This window comes from Sphaeramia orbicularis, chromosome 18 (assembly GCF_902148855.1).
Source record: "Sphaeramia orbicularis chromosome 18, fSphaOr1.1, whole genome shotgun sequence".
Lineage (NCBI taxonomy): Eukaryota > Metazoa > Chordata > Actinopteri > Kurtiformes > Apogonidae > Sphaeramia > Sphaeramia orbicularis.
Genome location: NC_043974.1, coordinates 43489042 through 43506096, shown reverse-complemented (window position 1 = coordinate 43506096; position 17055 = coordinate 43489042). Strand labels below are relative to the sequence as shown.

The 17055-nt window shown below is 34.8% G+C and overlaps 1 protein-coding gene and 1 pseudogene across 1 annotated transcript in view; both read right to left on the bottom strand.

Moving 5' to 3' along the window:
• Positions 1–9474: 9474 nt before the first annotated feature.
• LOC115439069 (mitochondrial fission 1 protein-like) lies at positions 9475–15851 on the bottom strand (annotated as a pseudogene).
• A 990-nt stretch (positions 15852–16841) lies between these two features.
• The window catches only part of LOC115438373 (cytidine deaminase-like), a gene marked incomplete at its 5' end in the record, with an annotated part of 558 nt that continues 344 nt past the window's right edge, over positions 16842–17055 (bottom strand). Inside the window, one exon of the mRNA XM_030161949.1 lies at positions 16842–16999. Within this exon, the coding sequence (XP_030017809.1) occupies positions 16886–16999 (114 nt within the window). The remainder of the gene's footprint in view (positions 17000–17055) is intronic.

Below are 17055 nucleotides of genomic sequence, written 5' to 3'. Positions count from 1 at the left end.
ACCCTGAAACTGAACAGGTGTTTATCAACTCAGGGTCCAATGGTCACCGCTCGCTCCTGGATGTTTATTAGACACATTTATTTAACCCTTAAACACCTTCCACTGGTCTCACACTCACCTCCAAATGGAAACTGTTCTCTACATCCAACCTTTACTAAGTCATTTATCTGCAGTTATCGTAACAGCATCCTCTGGTTTTTGCATTTTTTCAGTGAAAATCAGGTATTTTGATGCAGATGTTCAGAGTAAAATAGTAAATTCAAAGGTTATTACATCACGAAAATGTAACTTTATCAGCAAAATCTATCATTAACTGAACATAAACCAAATGTCTCCACCCACTGTCACTGATCAAACTATGAAACTCAAGTAAAGACGTAGATTAAGACAAAATTACAACGTATTTTACTGTTATTTCCTTTAAAAATCATCTCTAAAACACTGCAGTTACCTCGGAGTTAAGCGGATCATGACTTTATTTTGTTTATTCACCCTTTAAAAAAGTGTTAAGTTAAAACGTTAACATCAGTTTTAACCATTAAAACCATTGAACTATTTTTGTGGTGACTTACAGGTGAATATTCATCTATATTTAAACTTTTCTCAGTGAATGATCAGTATTTATTATTATATTATCTTCCATATTTTGCAAATACAATGAATAAAATAATAAAGACATGAAAAATATGAAGAAAATAATGAAGAAAATAAGTAAAAATGACAAAAATCCAAATTAATTCCAAAAATGTCAAAAGTTAAAAAAAAAAGTTTAATCCATAAATGAATGATATGAAGAAGACAAGTAAAAATGAACAAAATGATGAACGTAATGATATAAATGAACAACATAATAAAGATAATGAATACAAATTAACAAAATAAAGAATATTAGAATAGAAATGAAATATAATGAAGATAATGAATATAAATGAACAAAATTATGAAAACAATGAATATAAATGAACAAAATAATTAAGAAAATTAATAAATGAATAAAATAATGAAAATAAAAATATAAATGAACAAAATGATGAAGATAATGGATATAAATGAACAACATGATGAAGATGATGAATATAAATGAAAGTAAGAATATAATGAACAGAAATGAACTAAATAAAGAATAGAATGAATAGAAATGAACATATCATGAAGATAATGAATATAAATTAACAAACTAATAAAGATAATGAGAAAAAAGGCAAAATAATGATAATGAACATGAATGAACAAAATAAGAATATAATGAATATAAATGAACAAAATAATGAAGAAAATGAAAATAAATGAACAAAATAATGAAAATAAATGAAAAATAATGAAGATAATAAACATAAATGAACAAATTAAGAATGTAATGAATATAAAACAAAATAAAGAATATAATGAAAATAAATGAACAAAACAATGAAAATAATGAATATTAATGAACAAAATAATGATAATGAAAATAAATGAACAAAATAAAGAGTATAATGAAAATAACTGAACAAAACAAAGAAAATAAATGACCAAAATAATGTAAAATAAGTGAGGATGAACAACAAAAAGTAACTAAACAGAATACGGGAGTAAATGCTTTGAGGTTTGATGTGAATTGTGACTAAATGTTTCGGTTTTCTGTGACTTTGATGACGAATGGGACGTTTTTATCTGTCTTATTAAACTGCACCTGTTGAGATACGTGTTTGTTTTATAGATTCTCAGCCTGTTTTGATTCAAACGTCCAATCGAAAACCCCGGAGGAGTGGATTTGTGTTGTTTTATTGTTTCGGTGGGTACATGTTCAAGGTCCGGCCACTCCCCGGTGTTGAAACCTTTTTGGAAACGTGTCAAACGTGGATCGGTTTTAGGTCTGAAGTCACGGCTTCATCTGGACGTTTGTGTGTTTTGTGTGTCTTCATTAATAATCAATGGGTCGACGGCGGCAGATCCAGGGCAAACACTGATAATATGAAGATAAATGTGAAGTCACGGCGCAGATACAAAGCCTTCGATGGGTTGTAAAAGAGCTGAGAAAAGTAAACTCATTAGTATCAGGGTCAAGAAGGAGGTTCCATAAATAGACGATAAACCTGATCATGGGGTTAGTTTACAACGGGAAAAAAAAGCAGAACAAGAGATAATAAATAAAACAAAAGAATCTGGTATGAGTAGAAATGAGGATTCAACTTTATTCAGGCTCTAAAATGTCCTCAAAGAGTAAAAAGCTTTAGTTATTTGATGTTCAGTGTGTTGAATATCTGTTTATTTATCCTTCCAGTATCCAGGGGAACGTTTTCTGGACCATATGGATCAAACCAATGAAGACCTTGTACAGGGAAGTGGTCCAGAACATGCCACTCACGTTTTTTTTTTTTTAAGGACTCCTACGTGGAATCCATCCAGTTTACTAGTGATGCAAACTAGAGACTGCAACCGATTAATCGATTAGGTGTGCTTGAAGCGAATGCAAAAATTCACGATTCGATTAATCGACTCGAATTGATTGAAGGAAATATCCTATTGCAGTTTTCCTGAATTGAAGCTTCTTTGTGCATCACAAAAAGTGTCCGTGTGAAACACAACAGTGGAACCAATGTTTAACAGCAGGAAATGAAGGAAAACAAAGCTTTGATTCAGGAGAATTGTGGTTGAAGGATTTTTTGGATCACTTTGAGTCGATTAATGCCAACATCATGTACCTAATCATCTTGAGTTGTACGCCCCTATGTTACTTTACTTAAGTTTTTTTTTTCTTCTTCTTCTTTTTCTTTTGTATTTTGTTTTTTTTTTTTTATAATTCAAGTTTTTATTAGAGTTTTCACTTGGATCATGACATTCATACAGTGTTGGCTTAATAATAACAATAACATTGAGGGCTTCCTGTACATACATGAAAAAACCAAAAAACAAAAACAAAACTACAAGGCGTGGAAGATCTTAAAGAAAAAAAAAAAATTAATATAATAATAATAATATAAAAATGATAATTAATTAATTAATTAATTAAATACATAAAATACATGAGGGAAGTAGTTCAACTCTCATCCTGCTGACTGTCAGTCATAGTTATGTTCTTTTGTATTTTTATTTTTTTTCTCCTTTTGTATTTCTGTAAGCTACTTGGCTGTGTTTGAAAAACAATAAAAAATATGAACATCTACGACACAAACAACAACAAAAAAAGGAATGAGAATCCATAAATAGATGATAAACCTGATCATGGGGTTAGTTTACAGCAGGGAAAAAAAAGCAGAACAAGAGATAATAAATAAAAAAAGAATCTGGTACAAATAGAAATGAGGATTTAACTTTATTCAGGCTCTAAAATGTCCTCAAAGAGTAAAAGCTTTAGTTATTTCATGTAATTTTTATCTCTTATGTTTTATTTTCATCTTCACTGTATTGAATAAGTGTTTATTAACCTTCCAGTGGTCCAGGTGAACGCATCATGCTCACTTTACACTTCATGTTGGTGCTGCTGTAGAAGAGCAGAAGAGAAACATTAACAATGAAAGAAGAAAGTTTAAAGCAGGGCTCTCAAACTCATTTTCTTTCAGGTTCCACATTCAGCCCAGTTTGATCTCCAGTGGGCCGCACCAGTAAAATAATAACATAATAACTTAAAAATAATGACAACTCCAAATTTTTGTCTTTGTTTTAGTACAAAAAAACCCCCATTAAATTATGAAAATACTTACTTTGATAAACTATCAAACAAAAAAGATGTGAATAACCTGAAAAAAAAAAAAATATAATAATTTCTTAAGAAAAATAAGTGCATTTTTTACAATATTCTGCCTCAACTTATCATTTCTACATGTGCATTATGGATCGGATCTACAAAGACACTAACACTGAGGAACAGGCAGAAAATAGTTAAACTTGTGCTTAATTTTCTTGGACATTTCAGGTTGTTCATATTTGATCAGATTATTTACATTTTATTGTTTAATGATAGTTTGTAAATGTAAGTATTTTCATAATTTAATGTTATTTTTTGCACTAAAACAAAGACAAAAATTTGAAGTTGTCATTGTTTATAAGCATAGTGTATATTTTTTTCACATCAAACCGAGAAGAAATATGGAGTTCATTATTTTTTGTCGGTTTTTCTGCTGTTTTTATTTAACTGTCCGATCATATTGGTCTGGGATGTGGAACCTGAACTAAGATAACTTCCACAGCCCTTGACTGTGGGAATTTTTACACTTTGTAAATTCATCCCACGGGCTGGATGGGAACCTGTGTGGGGCCGCATTTGTCCCCTGGGCCGCATGTTTGAGACCCCCTGGTTTAAGGAGTTTATTCAAAATACAACCAAGAAACAGGTGAACAGACTGTTTTCATGTATTTAACGAATAAAGATGATCATTAGCTTCAAAAATGGAGTTAGCAAATAAACAAACCTCAGTATGAATCATATATTGAATGTAAGAAAAGTGAAGGACAGTGATCCCTGTTTGTTAAGTTTTTGTCTTGTTCACACAAAATATAAATGTAAAAATAAGATAAAAGATTCACAACCGTTCAGGACTTTAGAGACTCATATATTTTATTTGATGAGACGGTAATAGGACTAGTTTTATTAGAAGTGTCTGATTTCCTTCAGCTCCACCCGGACTCTTCTGGAAACTGGATCCTTGGTTCATAAATGTCTCGTTTTATGGCCACACTGTTTGCGAAGTCCATTTTACAGCTGCGTTGGCTGCAGCATCACTGAGTTATAGCTGTGTGTTATTAAAGGTGGATGAGACTGTGCTTTAGTCTGTGAAAGCATAAGTTTATGGGATGTTTAGAAGGTAATGAGTGGATTGTTACAACTCGTCCTTTCCAGGAAAATCACATTAAACAAACACGATGTCGACATGTGAAAAGGTGGAGCAACAGGAAAAGGGAAGGTTTATGTGGAAAAGTAAGAGTCCGCCGTGAAAACATCTATTTATCCTGAGACGACCGATAAAGAGTTCCAATAAGAAGGTTCTACTCACAATGAACCCTTTTAAAAAATTATTGGTATAATTTTATCCTCAGATTCTACTTTTAACAGTGGTGTGATGCTACGTCATGAACCCATGTCGATCCCATTTATCGTCCATATCTTCTCTTTTGCATTAGTCAGACTAGATGTTTGGTCTATGTCGTTTGTGTTTTTTTTTTATAAATCAGAATGTTCCGTCTGATTTTCTTGATCACACTAATCCAGTGTTTTTCAACCTTGGGGTCGCCTGGATTCAAATGGGGTCACCTGAAATTTCTAGTAATTGATTTAAAAAAAAAAAAAAATTACTAATACATTTTTTTAATGATTCAATATATATTTCATTATAATTAAAACCCCACACACTTGTCCTATAGAAATCAAGTTCAATAAGATGCAGGATACTCTATAATATCTGAGAGGCCATATCTTGATTGACCAGATCATGTGACTGCGTGCGTTAGCGACTACGCTTCACCCTGCCCGGACACAGCTGCAGTCAGAACACCAGACCGAACAAAGAACGGAAAGATTTGGTTCGCCCACCTGGACCTGCTCAGACACCCCCAAGAGAAAAATGTCTCTGTTTGAATGTCTGGGGTCGCCAGAAATGTATGATGTTAAATTGGGGTCACGACCCAAAAAAGGTTGGGAACCACTGACCTCATCATTAATACAGTGTGTTTCAACCTTGGGGTCAGGACCCCATGTGGGGTCACCTGGAATACAAATGGGGTCCCCTGATATTTCTAGTAATTGATAAGAATAAACAAACAAACAAAAAAAAATTTCCTAATAAAAAAACATATGGTGAGTTGACAGAGACAATCCCAATCCATAACAGACATGATAAACTGTAGCTGAAACTGCAGCACTGTGGTTCTGTTTATCTGTCACATGTTCACTGTGGTCAGTTTCAGATGCTGCAGCTCTTTCATAATTCATAGTTTCAGTTCTTGTTTGTTCAGTATTAATTGTCCTCCTTGTAAATCACAGCTGGACTGACTGGACAGATCCTGACCAAGGAAAATCAAATTCTCACTTTGTGCAGTAATCTACACCTGGATTTACTGCCTCTGTCCACAATAATATACATTATATAGACTAAATGTCCTCTAAAATTAACCTGTATTTGAAACATAGTATAGCAACCTACTACATGATCAAAAACAAATTAATTTTAGCAAAAAAAAAAAAATGTCTGGGGTTGCCAGAAATGTGTGATGTTAAAATGGGTCATGAGACAAAACAGGTGGGAACCTCTGTGTAGTAGTTCTCCGCCTCAATCTCAACCAACACCCAGGACTGAAAACTGAAGCTAAAAAATGGTGTGTTTTTTTGTCTGTCAGCAAGACAACTCGAAAAGTTATGGAAGAATTTGGATGAAATTTTCAGGAAATGTTGATACTGGCACAAGAGCAAATGATGACATTTTGGTGGTGATCGGGGGGGGGGGGGGGGGGCTGATCTGCCTTGGCGGAGGTCTGTGCTCTCTGAGTGCTTTTCTACTTTATTTCTGCTGCTGTTGATCAGTTATTCCAGTCAACAATCCAAGCGAAACAAAAATGAGTTTATGATGTCATAAAATTAATAACACCATTAGAGAAACAGGGCGTTGACACTGATCCATGAACCTCAGGGGTCAAAGGTCACCAGGTAACATACATGTTGAACAGCAGCTCATTACAACAACAGTGGAATATGGAGAAGAAGTCACGATAATAGTAAAATTAAGGAGTTTTAAGGGACTATTAATGTGGTTCATGTGTGAAAATGTGTTTCATTTACACTTAAACCTGGGGTGAAGGCCCAGATAGGAGGTGACAGATGATAAAGTGCCGCTGTGGTTTATGGTTCAACTTTAAACTTGGCCTGTGATGGCATGTATACAGGCTGTAATTGAACTCCTCCTGCTGTTGGACAGACACATCCCCTGTGGTGATTATACATTAATATCCTTGTCATGAGTGTAAACTGCTGAAAACATGTGACTGAAACTCACTGAAGCTCATCTGAATTATATGAGCCCGGGCCGATTAAATATTTACCTCCGTGTTCTGATCCACGGCTTTTTTTTCTTTTTTTTCTGCTTCCCTCAGTCTTTCACACCAAAGAACAGGTCTGTTTTCCCATCATGCCTGGGGAGTTTCGGTGCTGTCAGGGCGTTAATCAGTAACACCTCCTGGGCTGATAACGCTGATAGCCTCCTTACGCCTTCCTGTTGTAAAAACCCTCCGCATCTTCGGGGTCAGGACGCAACGACGGCGGTCCACTGGGTCAGACATGTTTGGGCTCAACATGTGGTCCGAGCGCTGCATTCAAAGACTCCGATAATAAATATGAAACAGGAGCTACGCTAAAGAAACACTGACAGTTTAATAGAGTCAATAAATGGAATAACCGTCACGTCATATACTGGACTTTGAGCCGTCAATAAAAGGATACATGTCATAAATAAATGGAAGAACGGAAAGAACTGGAAAAGTACGACAAAGTACTAAGAGTACTAACGCACTCCACTATGAGTACAAGTATCAACACATGCTAAAGAAATACTCCACTACAAGTACAAGTATTCATGCATGCTGAGAAATACTCCACTACAAGTACAAGTATTCATGCACACTGAGAAAATACTCCACTACAAGTACAAGTATTCATGCATGCTGAGAAAATACTCCACTACAAGTACAAGTATTCATGCATGCTGAGAAAATACTCCACTACAAGTACAAGTATTCATGCACACTGAGAAAATACTCCACTACCGTAAAAGTATTAATACATGCTGAGGAAATACTCCACTACAAGTAAAAGTATTAACATATGCTGAGGAAATACTCCACTACAAATAAAATTATTCATATACATAGTAGAAATACTCCACTACAAGTACAAGTATTCATGCACTCTATGGAAATACTCCACTAACAAGTATTCATGCACACCGAGGAAATACTCCACCACAAATAAAAGTATTCCTACACATGGTGGAAATACTCCACTACAAATAAAAGTATTCATAACATGGTGGAAATACTCCACTACAAATAAAAGTATTCAGGCATGGTGAGAAAATACTCCACTACAAGTAAAAGTAATAATACATGCTGAGGAAATACTCCACTACAATTAAAAATATTAACATATCTTGAGGAAATACTCCACTACAAGTACAAGTATTCATGCACACTGTGGAAATATTCCACTACAAGTATAAGTATTCATGCACGCTGAGAAGATACTCCACTACAAGTAAAAATATTCATACACTCTGTAGAAATGCTCCACTACAAGTAAAAGTATTCATGCACACTGTGGAAATACTCTACTACAAGTAAAAGTATCAACACAGGCTGAGAAAATACTCCACTACAAGTAAAAGTATTCATACATCCTGCAGAAATACTCCACTACAAGTAAAAAGCATTCATGTACACTGTGGAAATACTCCACTACAAGTACAAGTATTCATGCACACTGAGAAAATACTCCACTACAAGTAAAAGTATTCATACTTGCAGGTAAATACTCTAGTAGAAGTGAGAGTAATATTTCAGATTGCAGGAATACTCCACCACAAGTAAAATACTGTGGTACATGTACAAATATTTACTATTAACTTATGAAATAAAACACTTTCTCAGCTCAGTGTGGTTTTCTTAAAATTCATTTGTTTTCTTCTTAAAACCTCATAAACATCAGATGATCTTTAACGGGTTTTTCTCTGATTTCCTGTCTATAACTTTAAGTCCTGACCTGTGACTCCTTTTTTTTCTGGTCATTTTCTTTACGTTGTGAGAACAAGATAATTATCCTGTTTGAACGAGATAAGTTTACATCTTCAGATTATCATGATGTGTATCTAAGATAGTTTGTGCAAACAAGATAAAAAAGAAAAAACAACCCTCACGTTTCAGGACTTTAGGCCTTTGACTTTATTACAGTATTTTTTCTTTTTACACGGTTTGCACAAGTTTATTTTTCTCACATTTATTTTAAAGATTTGTAGAATTACCATAAAATTAAGTGTGGAATTTTACTGAATATTTACTGTTTTTATTGATTCTAAAGTTTTTCTGTGTAAAGAAGAACACCAACCTGTATAAAAAAAATAAGAAAAAGAAACCATTATTTCTATATTTATTACATGATTTTCGAACTGTATTTTAAGACAATAATCATCCCCAAAACATTGCAGCCTGTTATTAAATCCTTCTAAACCTCCTTTACATAATAAAGTATTTAATTAAAAATGTATATTATGTGAAGTTTTCGGATCCTGATCCTTTTCCTTTACTTTGAACACACAAAACATCTCTTCCTTTCACTAAATCCTGTAACTTCCTTTAAAACACTGTGACTTTTTTGTATTTTCACCCTTTAAAAAAGTATTAAATTGAAATGTGAACTGATTTTAAAGGATCTTTTTAACCTGTATGAGTAATCGGTTGGTGTTTTGTGTGTTTTCAGATGTAAATAAAGGTGTAAACGCCCATTAAGGACAACGATTACTTTAAATCACAACCCTTTTATTAGTTTAAAGTCATTTTTATTCACCAAGATGGAAAACACCAGTGATATGATGCAGTAGTAAATGTCTGTCAATGACTAACGGGGTTAATTCCAGGTTAATTGTGTCGCGTCCCTTAAACTCAACTCTCTGAACCATGGTAGAAAACACAAATCCAAACTCAGAGAAAACTCCGCCTCGACGCCGTCAGCAGGACGTCGGAGTCGCTGCGACGCCGTTCCACTTCCTGCAGCATCAGTAACACTTCCTGTTCCAACCATCGCCAGTGCACATTCAGAACCAAACTTATGGAGGATTTTCTTCACAAAACACCAACCGAGGAAGTTTAGTCTGAACAAACGCGACATTAAATGAAGCTGCATCGTGTTTATTTTATTTACAGTTAATGAAAAAGTGCCGCTAAACTGAATCCAGCTACTGTTACCATGGCAACTCTTATCCCTTGTTACACTGGGGGGGGGGGGGGGGGGGGGGGTGGGTGTCAGTGAGTCAGTCCAGCAGAATGAAAACATCCACGTTAGGATTTGGCCGCTCCCTTCCCGCGCCAGCCGATCAGGCCCGCCAGCCCGGCCACGCCCAGGCCGATCCCCCCCACATCGCCATGCCAACCAGGCCATCTGCAGGCAGAGGAGCAGGCGTCAGCTTTACGGACCCACTTAAATGTGACTAATGTGAGCTGCGGCTGAAGCGTACCTTTCTTCAGGGCTTTGTCGATGAGTTTTTCCATCTCCTGAGCCTGTTTGTTCCCCGGTTCGTTCCGTAGAAGAGTCCGGATGTACTTCAGCGCTCGCTCATACTCCTGGGACGAGAAAAAGCAGCAAGAGTCAACGATTTTATCTGTTTATTTATGACTTTATTTGGTCTGGACCAAGGTTACTATCGTTAACGAAAACTAACGAAATGACGAAAACTAGAATTGAAAAAGCATTTTCGTTAACTGAAATAAATAAAAACTATGATTAAAGAAAAAACCGATAACTAACTGAAACTGTATTGTGTGTTTACAAAATTAACTAAAACGTATGGAAATTATGGATAAAATTCCTCCATTTTCGTCTTTGTCAATGTCGGATTGATACGAAAGCCATTGATTTCGCTCTAGCAATTTAGCTGTTGGCACCATACGACACTTGACGGTCCGTCACTCGTCATTTAGTCGTCTTCTGGTCCCCACTCTACCTGGAAACATGGAGACTAAAGTTGGGAGAAAGCAGCAGAGTCCTGTCTGGGATTTATTTGAATACGACGACAGAGAAGAGAAAAGATATGACAAAACTAAAATTAATACAAAAACTAAACTAAAATTAAGCATTTAGAAAAAAATTAAAACTAATAAAAACTAGCAAACCTGCTCTAGAAACGAACTAAAACTAACTGAATTAGAGAAAAAAAAAGTCAAAACTAAATAAAACTAAACTATAATGAAAAATCCAAAACTATTAGAACCTTGGTCTGGACGAGGCACAGTAACGAACATCTGTATGGAAAAGCACTAGATGTAAATGTGACGGTTAGAGCGAAAATGCTGGTTTCACACATACAAATATAACAATAAAAGTACAACACAATGAAAGTATACAAGCCAGACAGACAGACAGACAGGCAGACAGACAGACAGACAGACAGACTTTATAGATCCCAAACTGAGAACTTTAGTGCAGCTGCAGCATAAAACACTATATAACAATAAAATATAACACAAGATCAAACACACTAAACACTAACATAATAAACTAGAAGCAAAATAACATGGATCGTACACATTTTTCAAGGTCAAATTCAAGCACTTTTAAGGCTCATTTTCACCTTATCGCTGGAGTAAAATCCATGTCTACAAAAATACATACACTTATAATTTTTTTTTTCAAATTTTTTCTCATGATGTTCATTGTATTTACGCTATAAACATCTAAAATTATGTTTGATAATAGCAAAAAGTTTAGAAATTAAAGGAGAACACAAAAAAAGGGAAGCTACTTCACGTTCTTCAGACACACTGGCACTGAGGCTAAGGTTAAAATACAAATGTACCTGGAGTCGACCTGAGAACACGCTGGAATTTTCTTTTTTGAGATAAAGTTTTATTTTTCCTAAATGTATCACCTCTCTGTAAGTAGCTTTGACCTGAGTTTATATTAGAAATAAATAAATAAACCCCATCACAGAGGTAGAATTGCAAGCACTTTCAAGCACTGTAATTGAAATTCAAGCACTTTTCCGGACCTTGAAATTCAAGCATTTTCAAGGATTTCAAGCACATGTATGAACCCTGAATAAAGAATAAACTATAGCAGAATATAAAGTATACATGTCAGTCTGTTTACAGAAGCAGCAGTTTAATACTGTAACAGTTATGAGGTGAGGAGGTAATAATGGAACCAAAGAGCAGATATGACAACAGCGCAATAAAATAAACAAAGCCAACTGAAATCATCTTTTAGTTTGGAAAGTGGCTTCAGGGCCTATATTAAAAAAGGATGGGAGAAAGAATTGAATACTGTTTTATCATGGGAACAATGGGACAATGTGTGTGAATCTGCTACTGTAACCTCCTCTTCAGCCTCCTGGTGAGAATTTAGTTGGAAAAATGTAGTACGGTTCTTTATAACACCAAAACAACTGTTCTGTAGAAACTGAAATGCTTCTACCATTGTTACAGAAATATGATATTAGACTATTCTCTGTAAATACCAGGTATCCAGACCACGAGTCATGGATGGGTCGTGGTGACATATCCTCTGAGAAAGCACCCAGGATACGTCTACCACTTCTTCTCTATCTACATGTTTTCTGTCTGGTGGTGCCAGGTCGGGGCCAGAGCGGCCTGTTGGCCTTGGGGAGATCAGGCCATAGTGTATGTGGGAGAAGAGTACAAATACGGTCACTGAACCCATGCATCACCGTGTTTTGGATTCCTAAGCCAATGGTGAACTTGATCAACGTCATTATGTTTGGACACTTGGACCAATGGTTGTAATATTCATGTTCTTTTATCACACAGGTGTCAAACATGCGGCCCGGGGGCCAAAATCGGCCCGCCAAAGGGTCCAATCTGGCCCATGGGATGAATTTGTGAAATGCAAAAATTACACTGACGATATTAACAATCAATGGTGTCAAAATAATTTTAGGTCTATTCCATCTAAAAGTGGGTCAGACCAGTAAAATACTATTATAATAAACTATAAATAATAAAAAACACAAATTTCTGTCTTTGTTTTAGTGCAAAAAAAAGTAAAATTACAGAAAAATGTTTTCATTTACAGACTAGCCTTTTACAAAAAATGTGAAAAAAACTGAACAAATATGAACAACCTGAAATGTCTTTAGAGAATTAAGAGTAATTTTACCAGTATCCTGTCAGTTATTAAATGTTTTATGTATTTGTAGATCTACTGTCATCTGTACGTTGTAATGAACATGGGAAAATAAGAAGCTGAGGCCAAATAATGGCATAAATTGTTAAAACTGCACTTTTTTTTTCTTGATAAATTTCCCTTTGGTCATGATTGTTAATGTTTTTCCACATTTTTTTTGAAGGATAGTTTGTAGATGTAAAAATGTTGATAGTATAATTTTACTTTTGTCTCTCCAAAACATAGAAATTACACATACAAATTTTGGAATTGATATTATTTATGTATTGTTATGTTATTATTTTAATGATCTGGCCCACTGCAGGTCATATTGGGCTGTATGTGGCCCCTGAACTAACATGAGTTTGACACCCCTGTTTTATAAGATCTTAAACTTCCTGGTGTTAGTCAGTCAACTGCTGTATCTCGCTGTATGTACTTGACTCCTTGCAAATAAAATCTTCTGATTCCAGAATCCAGTGACTCCATCTTTTGTCTCAGCATGTATCACAGAATTTTTCTATCAACCATAATTTCCGGACTATTGAGTGAACCTAAATATAAGCCGCACACGCTGCCATCGCCAGCGTCTCATCATCGATTCATTGATGCCAAGCTTATGTGCAGCAGCTCTATTTCCTTCTTTGACAGCCGGATCAATCGCCTTTAACTTGAAAGCTGCCTCATACGCATTTCTTCATGTGTTTTCCACGATGATGGTGTGTGCATGATGCGCACAATGACTGATCTGAAAAATGTAGTGTGTGGTGTTTGATTTACGGTGATTCAAAGGGTTTCATTGGTCCACTGTGACCTGTTCGGTAATTTCATTAGTCTGGTGTGACAGGCCTAAATGTAGTGTCATAAAAATACCTAAACTACTAAACTAAAATACATGTGGGTGCAGGTTTTAGATTAAGTAAATGCAATAGTATTTCTGTGTGTACAATAAAACTACTAGGAAATAATCAGAAAATAACGTTTGGATTAATTTACATGCCTTTAACGCTGCTTTCTCTACTAATTAACTCACATCCTTGTTTGTCGAGTGAACAAGCGAAGTTTACTGACAGATAATAAACAGTAAATTGTGAAAACACATCAACTCTTCAGCAAAGCGATGCTGCCCTCTGCTGGTGGTAGGAATTCATTTTGATGTTTATTTTAGAAATTACTATTTTAAACTGATGCTATTAATATGACACCAACATGTGGAAAAAAATTAAAACAGTTTTATGAGCATGACTATGAGGCTCCACCTTTTTTTTAGTATCGTTGGTCATTTTATTCTATTCTTAAGGTTGTTTTTATAGATTTTATGTATGTTATGTAATTATTCCTGATTAGGTTTTAGCGCAGCTGGCTTGAGTTTAGTCATGATTTATTGTATTTTTCTATTGGTCTTACACATTCATCATTGATTAGGTTTAAGCTCAGTTATTTTTAAGTCCAATCATAGTATTTTATATATTATTATTGTTGGGACAGGTGCAATATTCTGCTTTTGTGCTCATCCTGACTGTATGTATGTGTGTTGTTGTTCTGCAGTTGTTCAAAACTTTGCCAAAGACAAATGTCCCCTCGAGAACAATAAAGTATGTTAAGTATATTAAGAAGTTATTATTATTAAGCCATTTCATTTTTTGCATATGTTATGGTAGTTTTTATTCTATCCTATTTACCTCTTATATATTTGATTTTACATTTCATCCTTTTATCTTTGTCATGCTACAAAAACCAAGACCTGGGTAACTTATGTTTCGTTCCATCATGTACTATTGATTGAATGACAATACAGCTGTGTCTGAGTTTAATTTGACTGACATATGAATAAACAACCAGATGAAGACTTACTTTGAGTCTGTAGTTGGCAACCGAAAGGTAGAACAGGAAGTCCCGTGAGTCGTCTTTGGAGGCTTTCTGAACAAGTTCTTAAAAAAAAAAAAAAAAAAAAAAAAAAAGCATTAACTCAAACTGTAACAAATGAAAAAAGTTAAATTAAAATACAGCATGTCACACAAAGTCGAGCTAGTAAATACATCAAATCCCTTTATTTAGGGCTGCAACTGATTTTTTTTTTTTTTTTTTATCGTCAAACAACCTGTTTATATGATAAAACATTTAATCAGGTAGTTGTTTGACTTATAAAATGTGAGAAAATGGTGAAAAATGTTAAGCTGATGTAAATAATAAAACAATTATTGCAGGTTTTATTAAAAAATGATTAAGCACCTTCACAGTTACAAATATAAACCCAGTATTGATTGAATCAGATGAGCCTAACACAGTTATTTAGTGGAACCTGTAGGTGTCAAACCAACATTCCAGGCCAGTATCAGATGAAACTCACCTTCCAGTAGAACTATCCCTTCTTAATGTCTTCTGAGTATTTACTTCTGATCAGACACCACGCATACTCAAACTTGGTTTCTTTGGACACTGCTCCTTTCACCAGTTCATTGTTGTATTTCTTCTCAAATTTCTGTAATTGAAAGTAAATATCTCACATGAAATCCGAACCGTTTCTTAAATGACCCCTCATGAAGGAACGTAAACAGGAAACGCATTGATTCGATGACATTACACTAACTCTGTTTCCTATTACAGCTACACAAGCAACTGATGCAACATGTCCGTAATTATATATTATATCATTATATCTTGTAAAGAACACGGTCGACCGTCTTGTGACTGGAATAATTGATAAATGAAGCTGTTTTTCATGATTAGAAACCACCGCTGTACAATTAAAAACACGTCACACGAACATTAGCATGAGCTAGCTACAATAAAATCGCAACACAGTAGCTTTCGACGCCACATTTTTGTCTTTTCACTGGACCACAGACCCTCTAAAGAAGCCTCTATATGTAGTAAAAGATGTCATATATCCGTTATGTGAAAATAAGAGCTTGAATAATGGGAAAACTTACTAGAAGATCCTCAGGATCCACCACATCACTCACAACGGCCTCCATGTTCCCGGAAGTCAGGAACGCACACGCCCACTTTTAGTCATGTGACGCTGAGCTGTCAGTTTGATACGTCATTTGACCAAAACAAACACAAAAGAAGGAAAACAAATAAATAAGAACGAATAAGTAAATAAATTAATAAGAACAAATAAAATGGATTAACATAAGAGTAAAAATGTATGAAAATCAGTAGAAAAAAATGAAAAAATTTAATTAATAAATATAACGAAAAACTAAATCAAAGAATGAATAAATACAAATAACTAAATAAATACATGCATGTTATACATTTCCATATTATATTTAAAACTAAAGAGAGATAAATGAGTGAAATAAACATAATACCATTGTCATGCACATTTTATTTTATCTTTAAAGATATTTTTCCTATAACAGTATAATACATTTTTAAACTGTTTTCGTTTCGTTAACATGGATATTTACACTCCATTTTACATTAATTAACATTAGCTGATGTACTAATAAGCATGAACTAACAATAATGCATTAATCTTTCTAATGTTGTGTACCTTTATAGTAATTTGTACAATAATTTCATTTGCACTTGTCTTCAAATCCAACCAACTACTTTATAATCTGACATTTTTGCAGAAGAAGCTGTGACTCTGGTGAGTAAATAACAACCAGATAAATGCTCTGTCATCACATTTGTTCTGAAAACAACAGCAGTGTGTCAGTTCTGCAGTTTCCATGGACGTTTAATTAACTCATAGAAAAGTCAGAAAAGTAACTGGTTGGACCATATCATGACAGTGTTCCCTGTTGTAGGTGATAAAATTATACAAAAGTGTTTGTTGTTGAAAAATGATAAATCAGACAGAATAAAATTATTTACACATGAGAAAAATGTTTATTTTATCAGTACAAACTCTGACAGTTGTATAGTGTTATTTGCGTGTTTGTGTTATAAATGGGGTTGAATCGTGTAACATTTCTGTGCTTGTAACAGTGACAGTGAAATGTAACCGAGGGGGGTTTGAGGGACGTTTTCAGAGGTTCTACGACACACAGATGGACCAAACGCTGCTGGACGCCTTCAGTTCTTGTGGAGGTGAGCGGGAGAAAACGCCAGCGGTAGGAGTTCCGCCAGGCTGGTCTGTTTGTAGGATCCATCTGGTTTGGTCAGATACACGATCCAGTCCGATCCAAACTGGAACACATGAAACACAACAGAACCTGTGGTTACTGGTTCCAACGCGGCGCCGG